Source organism: Lepisosteus oculatus, chromosome 29 (genome assembly GCF_040954835.1).
Source record: "Lepisosteus oculatus isolate fLepOcu1 chromosome 29, fLepOcu1.hap2, whole genome shotgun sequence".
Classification (NCBI taxonomy): Eukaryota; Metazoa; Chordata; class Actinopteri; order Semionotiformes; family Lepisosteidae; genus Lepisosteus; species Lepisosteus oculatus.
Window position 1 is genome coordinate 7,648,475 of NC_090724.1, and position 16,343 is coordinate 7,664,817.

At 40.8% G+C, this 16,343-nt stretch overlaps 1 protein-coding gene across 4 annotated transcripts; it reads left to right on the forward strand.

Annotated features, from left to right (window-relative positions):
* The first annotated feature begins 2,059 nt into the window (after positions 1–2,059).
* bsg (basigin) lies at positions 2,060–16,123 on the forward strand. 4 transcript variants are annotated; one of them, XM_015365635.2, is made up of 9 exons: positions 2,060–2,278; positions 8,334–8,684; positions 10,313–10,478; positions 11,105–11,193; positions 11,399–11,535; positions 12,229–12,505; positions 14,183–14,195; positions 14,422–14,494; positions 14,869–16,123. In XM_015365635.2, the coding sequence occupies exons 1-8, from the start codon at positions 2,191–2,193 to the stop codon at positions 14,480–14,482; spliced, it is 1,182 nt and encodes a 393-aa protein (XP_015221121.1). In that variant the 5' UTR covers positions 2,060–2,190; the 3' UTR covers positions 14,483–14,494; positions 14,869–16,123. The 4 variants fall into 4 exon arrangements, with proteins under 4 accessions (XP_015221121.1, XP_015221120.1, XP_015221122.1 ...); XM_015365634.2 differs by having other exon boundaries at positions 2,061–2,278; positions 14,171–14,195; XM_069185868.1 differs by lacking the exon at positions 2,060–2,278 and adding an exon at positions 2,366–2,669 and having other exon boundaries at positions 14,171–14,195.
* Positions 16,124–16,343: the final 220 nt, after the last annotated feature.

The window sequence follows — 16,343 nt, forward strand, 5'->3', positions numbered from 1 at the left end:
TCTTATCATTTCTCGAGGTGATCCGATTTCATTTCCTTTGTCTTTGTTCTTCCCTTGCAGATAACATTGAATTAGTTTAATTGGTCTGGTATCCCTTTGGGCTCTTTACCACAAGGGGCAGAAACCTAAAGGGAATAATGAGGGGGCTGCAGATTTCATTCCCACTCGATCCTGTAATTTTAATTGTTCCTAACGAGTTGCTGCGGGTAAGGATGTCCTGGCTGCTCTGAACGCGCCTGAGATGAATAGCGATGTGGATTCTGGAGTTTTTTTTTATTTATTTTGCAATTAACAGTGCAAGAAGAGCTTGAATCGGGGTTGGGCGCAGACTGTGGGAAAGCAGGGGTATGCTGGAGCAGCAGCACCTCAGAACAAACCAGTCGGCTGGCCCGTAAACTACAGCTGTAACGGGAAACAAAACCTGCTGGACAGAAAGAAAGGGCTTCAGGGGACGGCCACCATAAGAGAAGAGTCTCTAGGGGGTCAGTCAGTGTCTTGCCAGCACTGACACCACTGAACAGAGAGTCATGGCCAGCTGGGTTTCACCACTGCAGTACCACTGTAGGCGAGGAGTGAGCACAAATTAAGGGCAGAACGGTGGCTCTGTGGCTCAGGATCTGCGCCTGTGGCTGGAAAAGGAATCCTAGTCCGCTGGGCCCCTGAGCAAGGCCCTTAACCCCAGCTGCTCCAGGGGCACCGTATAAATGGCTGACCCTGCGCTCTGACCCCCAGCTTCTCTCCCTGTCTGTGTGTCTCATGGAGAGCAAGCTGGGGTATGTGAAAAGACAAATTCCTAATGCAAGAAATTGTATAGGGCCAATAAAGTGATCTTATCTCTTAAGAACCCCCCCCCGTGCCCCCATTTCTGAAGGTAAAGTGCTAACCTCCACCACATTTCCTTAACTTGGACGGCGGACGGGCTCCCAGTTTTTATCAGCTAATAATGGGACCCTGTATGAGAAACTCATAAACACTTCAATTTAACTTGTCACCTGAGCTGAAAAACTTTATTATTAAAGCTGATCCTGGCTATAAGAAATGAAAAGCACGTATCAGCTTTAATAATAGATTAAACAGATCTGCTCTGAATCTGATACAGGTCAGCAGATCCACCGTTAACAGATTCAGAGCAGATCTGTTGTTTTAGAATGCCGATTGTACTCACTACAGGATCAGATCTCGCATTTCGTTAGCTGAAATCGGCCGTTTCTCAATTTGAGAGCAGTTTGCCGTGGCTCAAAGAAACGGCAGGATCTCACGCTTCAAGACTGGAGTAGGTAAATTACTTGGGACACTCGGTTTGCTATTTATCATGCAATCGCGTGTTCGCGGAGCGAAAGTATCAGGAGTTCTTAATTTGGTCGTGATCCCGAAGCCGTCAGTCTAGTGCAAACAACGAGTTCACTCTCAAGGTCTAATATAACCAGAACAGCGATGTTGTAAAACCGTCCTGTTTCGCGTATGAATCCACCTCGTGAGATTTTAAGACGGAGAATATTCTTTCTCGTTAAACAATAGCAAGTTGGACTTTGAGTCACGTAGAACGATAATTTGGCTGTGCCGTGGTATTATCTCAGTAATCTTACTGTGCTTTGTAGTTTTATAGCTACTGAAGGTAGGTGCTAAACAGGGCTCGAAAGAGGGGTTTAGGAGATTTTTTTGGCGTTGAAATATATAAAACGCAATTCAGTTCATTGGAAGTTATGACATTCATATTCTACCAGTAACTTAAAATATTATTGAAACCACAGCTGTTCCTCGGGGCTTTAACATTGTTATTTTAAGAAGACAGGGGAGGCTGCACAAAGATTTCCTGGCTATGTGGTACGGGAATGCCTTAAATATGTACTTCGCCCGCGGAAATCGTATGTTTTTTCCTCCACCACTCCTATATTAAAAAAAAAAACAAAAAGATCCATTTGAAACACTTGGGTCCCGTCGTCTTCCGACACACGCCGCGGCTGCTGCTGCTCTCGGTCACGTAACCTCAACCCCGCCCACGCCGGGGCGTGACGCGCGCACGCGGCCGGAAATGGGCGGGTACGTGCGCGTGCACGGCGCGGCGCGTGACGAGGAACAAATAGAGGACGACGGAGGGGGCTCGAGCCAGTGCGAGGCAGAGGGCAGAGCCGGAGCCGTCCGTTGGTTCGAATTGATCCAGAGGCGCTTCGACTTTTAATTTGAGCCGTGATGGTTTGTGACAAAGCCCGTACGATGGCGGTGTTTTGTACAGCGGGTGTCCTGTTGGTGTTCTTGTACGGGGCCAGTGCCATGACAGGTAAGACGCTCGTCTGTTTTTCTCCTCCCCTCGTCGGTAGCCCTCCCTTTTTTTGTATAACAAACAAGAATGTCATGGGTTGACCGCGGTCAACAGAAATGGGTACAATGGTCCCCCTGTTTCTTTTTTCCCCCCATACTGTAGAAATATAAATGCGATGGTCAGGTCCACCGTGAAACGTTGGTGAACACAAGCCTATAATAATCTGTTGTTTTTTTTTGTCGGGTGAGCGTGAGGCGGCTCGGTAAACAGTGGCGGTAGCCGGTAAGAAAATGGCCGAGGTCGTGTTACAGCAGCCTTCAGGTCCAGATGACCCTCGGGCTCGAAAAGACTCTTTTTAATATCGACGTTTTTGAAAGCGTGCCTTTCCATAGAGGCGCGACGGAGGCACGTATGTCTGTTTTTTTTTTAAGATGGGGGGGGGGTTTGACTTGTTTTGTTTTCTTTCATGAGCTACGTTCTTTTGCGATGTTTACAGGTCATTTGTGTTTTTAATGGTGTGTTTTTTTAAACACGGCGTATAAACGTTATTCCCATGTAGGGATACGGTGATACGAGTAGGTGGGTAATTTGGCGTGTGGTGAACAATCTCTACGTATACGTCGGACATGTAATCGCTACGTATAGACACGTGAGATTTTAAAGCATGTTTCATTTTTTTGTTCGTTTTTAGTGTCCCTAAATGGTCAAACGTACCCCGATAGTCATTCGGGGTCGGTTCAAACTTTAGTTTAAGCAAATGTGTTTTACTTATGGCCTGTTACTGCGTAATGAGGGCGACATTGGGTGGTGCTCTTGGGAGGCAACGTGTTTTCGTAAGATAACGCAGGAGCGACCTTAATATAATTATTATTATTAGTATTAACGTATAAAATTCGTTTTGCAGTCAATATGGAAGCTAGATCGTAAAAAGTTTTAGAAAAGGTAGCTGTAATAATCTTCCTGTGTTAGTCGGAGAGGCCGTTGTAGAATTGTTAACACCACATGCTGCTTAATCCGCCGGATAAACCCAGTTTACCTCCCGTGCCTTCAGGAATTAGAAAAAAACGGTAAAACTTCTCACGAAACTTCCCGATGGGGTTTAAATCAGAACGACCTGTTTTTGGAATGTGTGGCGGCTTCATGTCGCTAATTTGATCGATCTTAAGAAGGAGCGTTTCAAACAGGCAAGGCCGATCTGTCGGGTTTATCGCCGCATCGATCACCGTCTTCCGATGTAGGGCTTTAGGAGCCCCGTTTCAGCATAACAATGGATTAGGCGGTGTTCAGTACGCCTGCGATATGTTCGTTTAAATTTAGCACAGTTAAAGGGCGAGAAAAGAGCCATTTAAGGAAAGAGCAGGTTTAGCTATTTGTAGGTGCCTCACCTGAAATATGCTATTGAGTTTCAGGATGTATTTTTTGCATCCAGCAGAGGAGACAACTAAAATGCTTTGCTTCCGTGCTTGATATTCACATTAAGCATTTACAACTGCGGTCTGCCGTTTTCCTTTCCTGTTGCTTGGAGAGATGTGAAGGAGCGCTGATGCAGTCTGACGTTGAGCTGGAGCCAGGTGATGTCAACTGAAAATCCCTTGTTCTTAGGCAGCTGGAAGCACTGTCTTGGCCTCCAGGATGGTGGAGAGGCATGTGATTAGTTAAATCTCATTATCTGCTATTATTCCAACACTTGTGATGCCGAAGGTCCGTGACTGAAAGGGCCGTACTGAGTTTGTAAGCAGGAAGCCACAAGCTGTGTCAGTAACTGGTCACGAGGGGAATTTAATTTTAACTGGGTAAAAACTAATTGAGGCCCACTCATAGGGGTTTGACTACTGTAGAGTTGTGTAACATAGTCAAGGATACAAAAGTAATTTGGGCCACTATAGTCTGTTAAGGAGGTAGAGGCTTGGTACATATCTTTCAGTTTATACCCATACGTCTCTGGTGTACTGTGCATAGCAAGGCCTGATGGGTCTGAGAACCTATCTGTTCTTGAATGAAGCCATGCCCAGCTATTGTTCACCAGCAGTGTGGCTGCATCTTTTTCCATACTAAAGCAGTCATTGCAAGATGACAGGGTGCTCGGTATTGTGCTAAGGAGGCGTCATGAATATGACCAAGAAAGCCGTCACAGTTAAATTGAACAGGGACAGTTATACATTCACAAACCGTGTTTTCGGAAAGTTGTGGGAATGTAAATTATTTAAATGGTGTTTTGAAATTGTGGCTTGCACTGTCCACATCAGGTTCTGTTTGTGTAGAGCAAGCAATGAAAAATTGTTCAGTTAAAAGGGTAAGGAGTGAGACCTTGTGTTGAATTTACCAGTTTTTGCAGTGGGTTTTATTCACGTTATGCCTAAAGCATTATATAAGAGAAGATTTCTTGGCATACGGTTTATGTAAAATGTAGAATATTCTTCTTGGGAATTGTTTTCTAGAACAGTGGAGTTACTGTGCTGTTACTAGGTAAATCGTTTTCTGCTCGTTATGCAATGACAAGTGCTTTTGGTTGCTGTCTGCCAATAATACCGAGGGATACAACAGTCCCAGAGCTGAACTTTTCCTATAATGGCAGTGTCAGTTCATAAGTAAAATTAGCTTTCACTGTAGCACTGTGTGGCTGTAGTCTAACTGGGATTTTAAACATGGGGTTATTAGTCTCTTGTGTCCTCCCATTTATGAAATGCTATGGAAGTGTTACTTTTTATTGCATTTCTTTTCACCAAAAAAACAGATTGCAATGGGCACAATAATACATTCAAGCTCCCATATTGTAGTTTTATACTATAGCATTTATATAGTATGTTACTGGTGTAAAGAAAAACAATTGGCTCTTCATCACTTGTGGGGCTCCTTTTTAAATGTTAAGTGACTGTGGTGAGATGTGCAAAGTGAATGGGAACTGAGATTTGATTTTGAAAAGGGGGTTCCTGAGGGTGAGATTGGTAATTTGCTTAATGCGAACTGGGCAGGTTTTCGGTTAAACTATTTTAACTGAAGGAGTGTTGTATGGAAAAGAAAAGGTGAGAATGGCTAAAGTTCAGCCAACAAGTAAAGGGGGCATTGAGATGAAAATTTAAGTTGCTTTGCTTAGCATGGAACTTGGTAATTGTCGAAAGCCCTATGATGTGATTGAGGTCTGAACTAATATTTTTGAACACAAATGGTGATTCCTGTCCTTTGGTAGGGATACCGTTTCAGTGGTGAGTTGCAGCAGTAACAGTTGAAATTTTAAGCTAGTATCAAAGCATGGTACTTGCAATAGATTAATGTAATCAAAACAGCCCTGTTGCACTGCTCTGGGTCCACTTTGTGTCAGAAAGACTCCAGACACTAACATAGGAAATGATGTATAAAAAAAGCTGTTTAGGCGCCGCTATAGGTTTTGATCCCCTGTTCAGGAAGCAACATAAATCCTGTGATTCATAGATGTCTGTGTTGCAGTAAACCTTTTTAAATGAAAGTTTTAATATTGGCCAGGGTAATATTTTGGCAAGCACAAATAACAGAAGTCAGAACAATGTCTGCTGGTTCATACTGTTTTTGTTGCAGATTACTTCCTCCTCTATCCTAGTACAATATCCACCTGATTTCACTTAAGTTCTTCCTGGTAAAATAAATTAAAAAGTCCTTTGTGTATTATATGGAAGAATCTTTTGGTTGCACTTGATTTCGTGGAGGCATTTGGCAGTGGTAAGAGTATTTTATAAATAGTCAATAGTATTGAACTACTTCTATTGAATTTGCCAAACAAAAAAAACTTTCCCATTTAATTTTATTACATTTTTGCCTTTGCCAGTATTCATTGTATCAGACAATAAAGGAACATGCTACATATTCACTTCATTTCCCTGAAGTGAACACTTCTGTAGTAAAGGTTTATTTGTGTATAGCTAAAATCTCTTTCAGCGTACCTGTGTATTTAGTTTTGAATTCTGGCCTAGTTGGGCCTAGATTCTTTGGGGGCAAAGTAGCCTTTTCTGCATCTGACTGCTTAATAGGTTGCTTCAGCATTAAACTGCATTAACTTTGCATTAATTTTGAATGTGTTGCTATTTGACAAGCAATGACCTACTGGCCCCATCCAAAAGTTTAAATCGGGCACAAGGTCCTTGTTTTTCAAATGTAATGTAAGTAAACAGTTGCCCTTCATTGGAATTTGCCCTTACTGTGATGGAGTCCATAGACCTTGTGTAGTTTATTAACTTTGAAACCCATTTTGAGAATTGCTCATTTCTATATACTTACTCCTTCGACAAACATTAACATGCTGGAATATTTTCTTGTTTTTTCATGATTTTTAGTAAGTTTTTTTTAATTTGATTCTATTGGGTAGGGACAGTTTGCTTGGTTAATTTTCAGCAGCTGCGTTTCCTAGTTACTGATACAAAATATAGCACTCTTTGAACTTAATGTTACCTTACCCTGTGTTTTGCTGAACTAATCAGGTTGTTTGCAGCTATCTTTGTATAGTGTTTTTATGGGCAAAATATATTTTAGATCTTGGTGATCAAAGCATCATTTTTGTGTAGATGGGGAAAATGTATTTCTTGACCAGATCATGTATGTTAATATGGACAGGGTTTGTTTAGTAGGCAGTGCATATATTTCCCTTTGGAGACTGTACTGGCATGAAGGTGACCTTTCAGTTCAGCAAAACAAATGCAGTGCCTTCTAATTAAAGGTCACATGGTATTTACAGCTTGAGGCATTGCAGTTGTTGAGTATGTAAGGATTTTCCTTTTGAATAGATTGCCATGGCAAAAGATTTTTTCTTTATAGCTGCCAGGCTAATTCACAGCTTTAGTGCTGGCTTTTTTGCATTTTTGTCTCCCGGGGTTGACGGTTGTAGTTTTCGGAGTCCTGCCGGTTTTAGACTTGCTTGTGTTCATGAGAAATATTTTAAGGCTTTAAAGTGGATAGGCAGAGCTCAGAGTTTGAATGAACCTGCAAGACTTCTGCCCTTCAGCACTTATGGAGATTGTAGGTATGTTTACTTCAGTTTCCCCATGGTGATGGAATATTAGGTGCACAGCTTTGTTGAAAATCTAGATGCATTTGTTTTGAGTTTTGAAAAGCTTTTTTTTTTTTGGAAGGCACATTTCTGCTGTACTGCTCTTCTAGTTTCATGGAAACTACAGCCTATGCATTTGTAACAGCTTTTGGGTTATAGTTATTTGAAAGGGAAAATATACCAAGTAGTTCACACACCAATGAAAGCAAAACGTGTGTATAGAATTTGCCTTTGTGTTGAAAAGGTGACTGTTCAATTTAGAAGTGCTTCAGATTCATGTTCTCCTGTAATCCACTTTTACAGCAGCTTCAGCTTTTTTGGAACACCTGCAGGATATTTGCCCATCTGTCTTGGGGGGTGATCTGCCAGTTTATGAATTCTCACTTTATTTAAATAAATCTTAGAGCTTAGGATATTTTTAATTACTGGTGTAAAAAGCTTGCTGACGTATCCTTGAATGAAATTGCAAGCTTTGGTAGACATATTTTGAATGATCTGTCATTCTGACACCCACTACTCTTTGTTCTTTTGAGTTCAGTGTGTTTTCAGAACATCTTTTGTATTAAGTTGATTTGTTTTAATTCTTTGTTTCATTATTCTGCTTTCTGTTACCTGGCGTTGGATTTGAGCATCATACTGAGGATGAGAATGAATTTGAAATAGCTCTTCGGTCAGCATCAAAGCTTGCATTCCATGATGCAGACTGTCATGTTAAATTGGTATTTGATGGAAGGGTTTTCCTTTTAATGAACTTGATTGCTAGCTTTACAAACACAAAGGGAAATGATCATACAATTTGTATCATCATAACAGCCACTATGCAGATGCTAAGGTTAATAAGCATGTGGCATGCTCTTTGCATTTGCTAAACCTCAGATGGTACTGCAAATCCAAGGCCTTTTCTGTTTTATGCTTTTTTTTCCCCCCATTTAACTTTATTCTAAACTCTAATCTGTTCTCTTTCTTTTTGCCTGCTTTGTTTTAATTAACCACAAAACTCACTCCTCAAAAACCCCAAATGCTCTGAATAAAATGCACCGACTCGCCTGTTGGCCTCAGCGGGGTTCATCAAGTCCCCCCTGTCCCAAATGAAACTGACTGAAGACAGTGCTGAGCTGCACTGCGAGGTCACTGGCAGCCCCATCCCCGAGGTTCAGTGGTGGTTTGTGGAGGGCGAGGAGCCCAACGAGACTTTCACGCAGCTCTTTGATGGGGCGCGCCAGGAGCGGGTCAGGATCAACGCGACCTACATCCTCCACGCCACCAGTGCCGTTTACCTCGCCAACCTCACGCTGGGGGACTCGGGTACTTACGAGTGCCGAGCTTCCAATGACCCCGACCGCAACGACCTGAGGAAGACCCCCCGAATCAAGTGGATCCGCTCGCAGGCTAACGTTCTCGTGTTTGAACGTGAGTGGTGGTGGGGGGCCACCAGAGAAATCTGGCGGCGGCGAGCAACTTGCTCCCCTCCTACAACCTCCTGCTCTACCTGCCCCCCCCCTCCATGTCATACCCCTAGATTACAGCTCAGTAGAGTAATGCCAGTGCTCAACGCTTTATAGCAGGAATTGTCTGTAGATGTACTGTAGTATTCTAAACGAGGAAACGATACGTGTAAACTTGAATGAAAACTGCTGTCCCTTGGTCTTTGGTCCCATGATGTTACAAAGATCTTTCTCAGTTTTCCGTCTGTGGGCAGTTCCTGTTATTCAAACACCCGTCGTGCAGAAAGCTTTACCCTGGGTGTGAGCCTTCCAAATCCCAGTCCCAGTAATGTCCCAGTAAAGCATCAGCCCTCTAGCTGTCTTCCGAACGAATATGGCAGGACAGCGTTGTGCCTTATAATACTGGACAGAAGGTGTGTGCTACACAAATAGCCGCATCGGTTTTAGAATTAAGGGGATTACACTTAGAGCAGTCAGACGTTAGCTAACGTTTCACTCTTCTCAAGCGCTGCCAGCAGTTGGACTATTCTCGCTGTTGCGCATGAGCCTTTTCCGAACAAAAATGGGGTTTAAGGTAATCATTACCCTGGCAGTTATGGTTGCTAACAGTCTTAATAGATTCCTGGATCTGTAAACAGTTGACAATTTCCAAAACTCTTTCATTTATGGTTCAGTATTATAATGCAGCTGAGTTCAGTGTGTATGTTTTCTGAACCGATGTTGATTTTTGTGTGTAACTTCTCCAATTTGAGTATCTCCCTACCTATCTCTTTCCTTAAGCATTGCCTAATCACCGTCCTTTGTCTTTAGTAAATTTAGTAAAAGTGGCATTTCTGGTTAGCAATTTCGTATGGTAGCTGGGCTCGAAATTGTACAAGAATGTCTTTTGAGTTGATGCGGTATATTAAGGATTTATAAATATCCCTGACGTAACCTTCCAATGGGTTGGCATCTTCATGTAGACAACCCATCTTTTCTGGAAGTTTGGATTCTAATAAATATGGCTGTTTACAGGGTATATTCTCAGTGTGTTAACCACCATGGTGTTTTAGTTTCATCTTAGGTTTTTGTGGAATTTCGAGACCTTTAAGTTTTCCCTTCAGTTGCCCTCAACCATGTTATATTTTTCCATTTAGAATCTGTTTTGTGGTGTGATGTGACTGCTGTAGTTTTTAATGTTTTGTGTTTTTATCCACACGCCTTGGTGTGCTTTAAGCTTTGGAGACAACGCTTGCAGAAAAGATTTAAAGCTTTAGTTGTCCAGTCCAAAGGTGAAATCCTTTTCCTCATGTAGGCTTTAGTATTTAGTGTTTTGAAAATCAGTTTACGCAAGTGTTTATGCAGAGTTTAACTCACCCTTATGAAGCGTGTCTGTAACAGTGTTCGAGCGATGTTGGCAGAAACATTTCAGATTTTTCTAAAATAGGTTTTAAACAGCTTAAAGGTGATTCTACATTTATCAAATCAATTTTAAACTTAAGGTAAGTCTAAAGGGCCTATTATTGTTAATTGAGTAATTTTATGCTATGTACCTGGTATATGTATATGTGCACTTGCACAGTTTTCTAACATCTTTCTCTTGGATGCATACAGCTCCTCCGATAAACACCTCTTCTGTGGCACTTGGCGATAACACAACCCTTCTATCCTGCAACTTAACGAGCCCACCATCTCCAGTTAAAGGTCATTACTGGGCGAAAAATGGGAAGAAGCTGAAAGATACAGAGGACGGGAGCACAGACCAAAGCATGACGCACGTGTAAGGCACTTCATAGGCTTATATTTGGGAATGAAATATGATTAGTAGAATGCAATTGTGCTAGAATGCATTTTGGCCTTTTCCCTATGCTGTTTATGGGGGAGGAACATCTTTCATTCAAGGGGTCTTGCAGGAGAACTGGTGTCCAAGGGCTCTTTTAGCAGGGTTTTTCTCTCCATATTTATGCTGCCTGTTATAATGGTGGCGCTTGCTCTGGCAGAGGCCCAGGCACTTGGAAAGAAATGACACGCTGAGCCGGATAGGGCAGACGTGCGTTTCTCCCCATAGCGGCATTCCGCAAGCTCAGTAGTCGCTAGAATGAGGATTAGTGCTCTTGTAATGCAGCTTCTGTGCTGACCCCAATTCCCCGTGAGGTTGGAAGGCTTGCACTTTGTAGATAACAAGCACTTTATTGTTCTGTTTGGAAAGTCCTGTGAAAGTGTTTTTCTTCAGCTTAGTATTTCCCTTAGCAGGATGTCTTTTTAGCTGTCTGTTTGTGAAACATGAAGGGTGTTGTAGCATAGTTCGTCTGGAGTTTGGGTTTGAAGGACTTCAAAAAGGGGTCTTTGGTTTCCTGAATGGGGTTTTGTTTTTCAAACACTTTCTGCTTTTGGCTTTCTCTCTAGGGTGAAGACTTCTGAAAGTGATGCTGGAGGCATATATACTTGTGTGTTTCTCACTACTCCTGAAGCCAATGGCACTATTGAAGTAAAAAGTAAGTATGGGATATGCTTTTTTGAGTACTTGAGTGAAAAGATCAAGGCTTATACTTTGAAGGCACCTTATTGTAGCTTTGCTTAAGTTTTGGCAAAAACTATAGGAAACCTCGCTTGTTAAACTGGATACACTTTTAGTCCATTGTTGTATGCAGTGCTTTCTATATGGTCTTGGTGAAACTGCATGTTTGTCTTTCTCAACAGCTAAGCCTCAGGCTAAAGCTTACAAACATTCTGAACATGGAAATGAAAGGGACAAAGGAGCTCTCACTTGTGTTGGCCATGGATATCCCCTGCCAACAACCTGGTCATGGTACATGATGCAAGATGATGAGAAAAAGGTATGTCCCTTTCTCAGGCTTAGTACAGTACCGTATCTTGGTTTACTTGTAATTCATTTGGTTTCTGAAAGTTTCCATCAATGTGTAGCGTTGCTAATCCGTGTAGATGTTTATTTCAAAATTCACGTATTTTCTCTTGGTAATGACATTTTTTTATATGCATATAAAGCACAACGTGGGGCCAACTCTGCATTCAAGATCATCTCTTTTCAGTAACCTGAATCTGATCAGTAATAGTACAAATGAATCAATAATTGATGCAAATCGTTCCCTCAGCAGAAAAGTTAACTTTCTGCTTTTGAAAGTTAGACCATTTTCCAGTGTTCCAAAATTAGACCAGGTTTTGAAGCCTTAAAAGTGTTAATGAATAAACCACACTTTTGCACAATCTGTTACATTCAATAAATAGTACTTGTGTATCAAAGTGTGCAGAAATATGATGTTGAAGTTTGTACCCTGCGGAGGTTGTTCTGATTTCTTTGCAATTTGACCAGGGGTGCCCAAACTGTAGCTGGATTCGAGGGGGTTGTGGGTTAGGGCTACTCTGATGGGTTTATGGGTTACATGTTGGGACACTGCCGCAGTGGCACAGTAAGGTGAGTTTTGATGTGTTAGAAAAGAGGCTATCAGGTCCTTGTATATTCTTGGCTACCTGGTTATCACCGACTAAAACTTGATTTCCTTTGCCTGAAGGCTATTGTTAACGGGACTTCTGACAAGTATGAAGTTAAGAGCACGCCCGAGAAGACAACGCTGTATATTGATAACCTGGACATGGAGTTGGACATGGGCAACTACATCTGCTACGCGGAGAATGAGATTGGCAATTCCACTGACAAGATCTTCTTGCGCGTGCGCAGCCGGCTAGCTGCCCTGTGGCCCTTCCTGGGCATCGTTGCAGAAGTGATCATCCTCGTCACCATTATCTTCATCTACGAGAAGAGGAGAAAGCCCGATGAGATCGTTGACGGTACGAGTGCTGCTTCCTTTGTGTTTTGGGATTAGGCAAGATGCTTTTAACAGCGAGGAGAGCATCTTTAGTAGGTGCTCCAGTCTTTTTGTCTTGTGTGCCAGTTATTGAGTTAATTTTCCGCATTCTTGTTCCATTCATATACACATTGAAATGTTTCTAGACCTCAGCCTTTAACGCGTGTACCCTCTAGTGGTGGAAGAGCGATTCTTCTTAGCTTTTAACAATTTCACCATGTCCACCTTTTCTCTTCCTTGGTTCCCAGCTTTGAGTGAGTTAATTTTTTTTGCAATTTTGAGTGGTAGCTCCTTAGGGTTTTTTTAACACTTGCTGTTAAATGAAATGCATGTTTCTTCTAACCACTAAAGGTGGTTGAAGAATTGCCTTTTTTAAAGAATTGTAGGAAGGGATATTTTTCTGGTATTTAACATTTCAAGTTATATTTCCTAGATAAATCTTCAATTAAAACTATTTCATCTTTTATTTATACATGTAGCAGATGTAAGCTGTTTTGATTACAAAATGTACATTTTTTCTCTAGGTTTTTAAATTAGAAGTTTCATTTTTCTCTTTGGTTTGTTTTCCACGGGTACTGTTTTTATTATTTTGTTTTTATTTCTTTGTTTGCTGCTGCTTTTATTACATGTTGGTAAGTGAACAATACTGCATGTCAGACTGAAGTGGTTTCTCCCTGAGATGATCAGAAAACATTGAGTGTTTCTGTAATTAATGCATTGCTTCTGTTAAGTAACCATTAATATAAATTCAGGAGACTGCCAATGAAGATCTCTTTCACTGGTTAAATTGAGGTTATGGGGTGCGATTAAATAACTTGTTTTCAATGTTCATATGGAAACAGCTTTTTTTTTAATTGGAGATTTGATATTGCCAGTGAAAGGGTCAGTTTTAGTCTGACATGGCACTGAAGACCTACTTCTCCTTCATTTCTATGCTGCCCATTTGGGGCACAGAAAGTGGTGCTGCATTGTTTGAGATTCTAGCCTATTTTGCATGTGAAGCTGCATCAGAAAATAACTCATGCATGGAACTGCATCATTAAAATACTGTGGATTAACCGGGTTGTCATCTGGTTGCCTTTGTAGAGGGGGGTACATTTTATGAGTCTTGTCCTTGTGTGTAGCCTTACACTAAGGATCGGTGCCTGTATGCATTCCTCACAGTTTAGTCCTGTTGGTTGTTTTTGTTTAGTATGTTCCAGGAAATGTATAACATTAAAGTATTGTGCATGGTTTTAGTTAGTCTGGTTAAAGAGGTTTTCAATAAGAGGTCTCATTTAATGCAGTTTATCAATTTTTATTGCTTTGAAATGTATACACTACATTATGCAGTTCCACTTTGGTATGTAAAGGATTGAAATATGACTTCCTTTAACAGGGAGGGTTTGTCAAGTATGTTTTGGGTTTTATTTTCGTTGCATCTAGAAAGGATTTCATACATTTCAATATAGAGCAGAAGGATGGAAGTCAATGGTTCATATAGGAGAGCAGTTTTTATCAGGGTTTTATTTGTAAATTAAAGCCAGCATACCTCAGCCTGTCAGCTACTAGGGTTTTGTAGCATTTGTCCAGTCTTTTACTGTAATGTTCTTTATGATGCTAAGGTTCTAATTTTCCCTTGTTTTACATTTTTATGTCCTGTTACCAGATGACGACTCAGGATCTGCCCCCCTGTAAGTACATCTTTAAATGTAACTTGACCACTTGTGATTTACAATTACAAGTAGACCTCAAGCTTCTTAAAATGTCAGGAATAAATGTTGGTCAGTATGCTTGTATGTCCTTTGGAGCTTTTATATTCAGTGAGTTTGTTTTGAAGGGATTTCGAGTATTGCATATGACTTTTGTAACTTTCATTACTTGGTGGAGAAATCTGATTGAACTACAATTCTATTGCAGGAAGAGCAATGCTGCTGCTAATCACAAGGATAAGAATGTCAGGCAGAGAAACTCCAATTAAAAGGACATGGAGGTGAGTATTTCTCTTTATATTGCTTCATACATATCCTGACTGCAGCATTTGGGCTGTTGAGCCAAAGAAGTCTGTCATTTAGATGGGTGGTGTCTGAAATGGCTTTTCATTGTATGCAATGCACATTGGCCCAAGTGCTAACAGATTCCCTGGTGGGAGTAGGGGGCTGCCTCCAGTCACCTATTGTTGTCATTATCTCTGGGAACAGTATGCAGACACATACTTAGTTTATAGGCTCTTTCTAATCATTGAAATTCAAACTAGGAGTAGTTTTAATGAATTACCGATCCAACTGTAAATCTAGGTTATCAGCTGTATTGTTCTGTCTGCTGAGAAAACTCTGGCCTAATGTTTTTGTTTCTTTCCCCCAATAGGTATCCTCATGACTACTATCTTGATTTTTAAATGGAGCAGTGAGTTTCTTGAGTACACAACGTTAGTGCACCTCGCAATTTTCTACAAGTAATCTGTAAAGGGGTAGTTTTTTTATTTTTGTGAGTTTCACAATGTCCAGAGAAACTGATTTCTTAAGTGCTTTTTTTTCTTCTGTTAGTCACTTTCCATTGTGCTGGCAGGGAAGGTGTCAATTGAGTCTGTGTGTAGAAAAACTGCATGATTATTTTTTAGTTTTTTTGGGGGGGAAACAATAGTGTTGGTAGTGAAACCTTTGTAATGTTTTGTGAAAATAAGCAGTAGTGGCTTTTGTCAAATGCACAACTCCGTTCCTCAAAGGGTTCATGCAGTCATGGAGGTTTTGAAGGTTTTTCCAGCTCAGGACCCAAGAGAAGGGTCATGCCAACCCAGCTGAGGAAATTGGAGCTGTTATTTAGGTGGCTAAGAACAGATGAGTGAGGGGGGACCAACATTTGGCCTTTGTGGAGCTGAGTTGTGTAACTTTTCTAAATGAGACTGTATAGAACTGACAGATCCATGGAAAACCCATTCTGGTTTTAAAAGGTGCATGTTTTATGAATTGGTTTTCCATTTTTTATATAAATAAAATTGTCAGCTTAATTGGCAAAATCCTAATAAAATAATACTGATTTTTCCTTGCTTCAGTTGCTTGTTGGAACTTTCTAAATTAGACTGGGGTGAATGCTGCTTTGTAATTTATGGTAAACATGCATTTTTTTCTTTTGCAAAGGTTTAAGAAGTTAGCAGATGTAACTATTCATCGTGTAATGGTAACTTATTTTCACATTTCAACATAGCCCTGTGAAGGAGGTGGACCATGCCACGAAGTGTAACTGACATTTTCTTTAAAACTTGGATATTGGGATATGTTTCTAGTAAGATTTGTCTATTCACAATTTTAAAGTCTTTAAAAGTGTTGCACAGCTTGTAAGTGGTAATGTTTGGTCATTCAGGCCAGGTGAATTGTCCTGTCGGATTCACCTGTTTTCATCCCATTTTATTGATGAACCTGGTATGAACCTTGCATTGACTTAATTAGTATTGTAACTAGGGTTGTAATGCTGTTTTGATCTACATTGAACCATATATTGAATCTAAAGAAGTTCAGACACCAATACTTATTCTTTCAAATGTATTGTCAGAGCCTGCACAAGATGATAGCTAAGTTGTTTCTGTAAAAACTTGCACAAAATAAAATTGTTTTAATTTTAACAAGTGTGGTCTGTCATCAGTGGAATAACATGCAACTCTTACTATACAGCAAATTGTGACTAAATCAACAGTAAAAAGACATGACTAGTTAATGACCTACTTGCGTTTCTGGTACTGTTTTAACATTCATACAGGAATTATTTTAATGGTACAAGTGGATGCAAGTTCTGTAAATGCTGGGGAACTGGCCACTTGTTTATTTCATTTCTGATTGGGCTAGCAT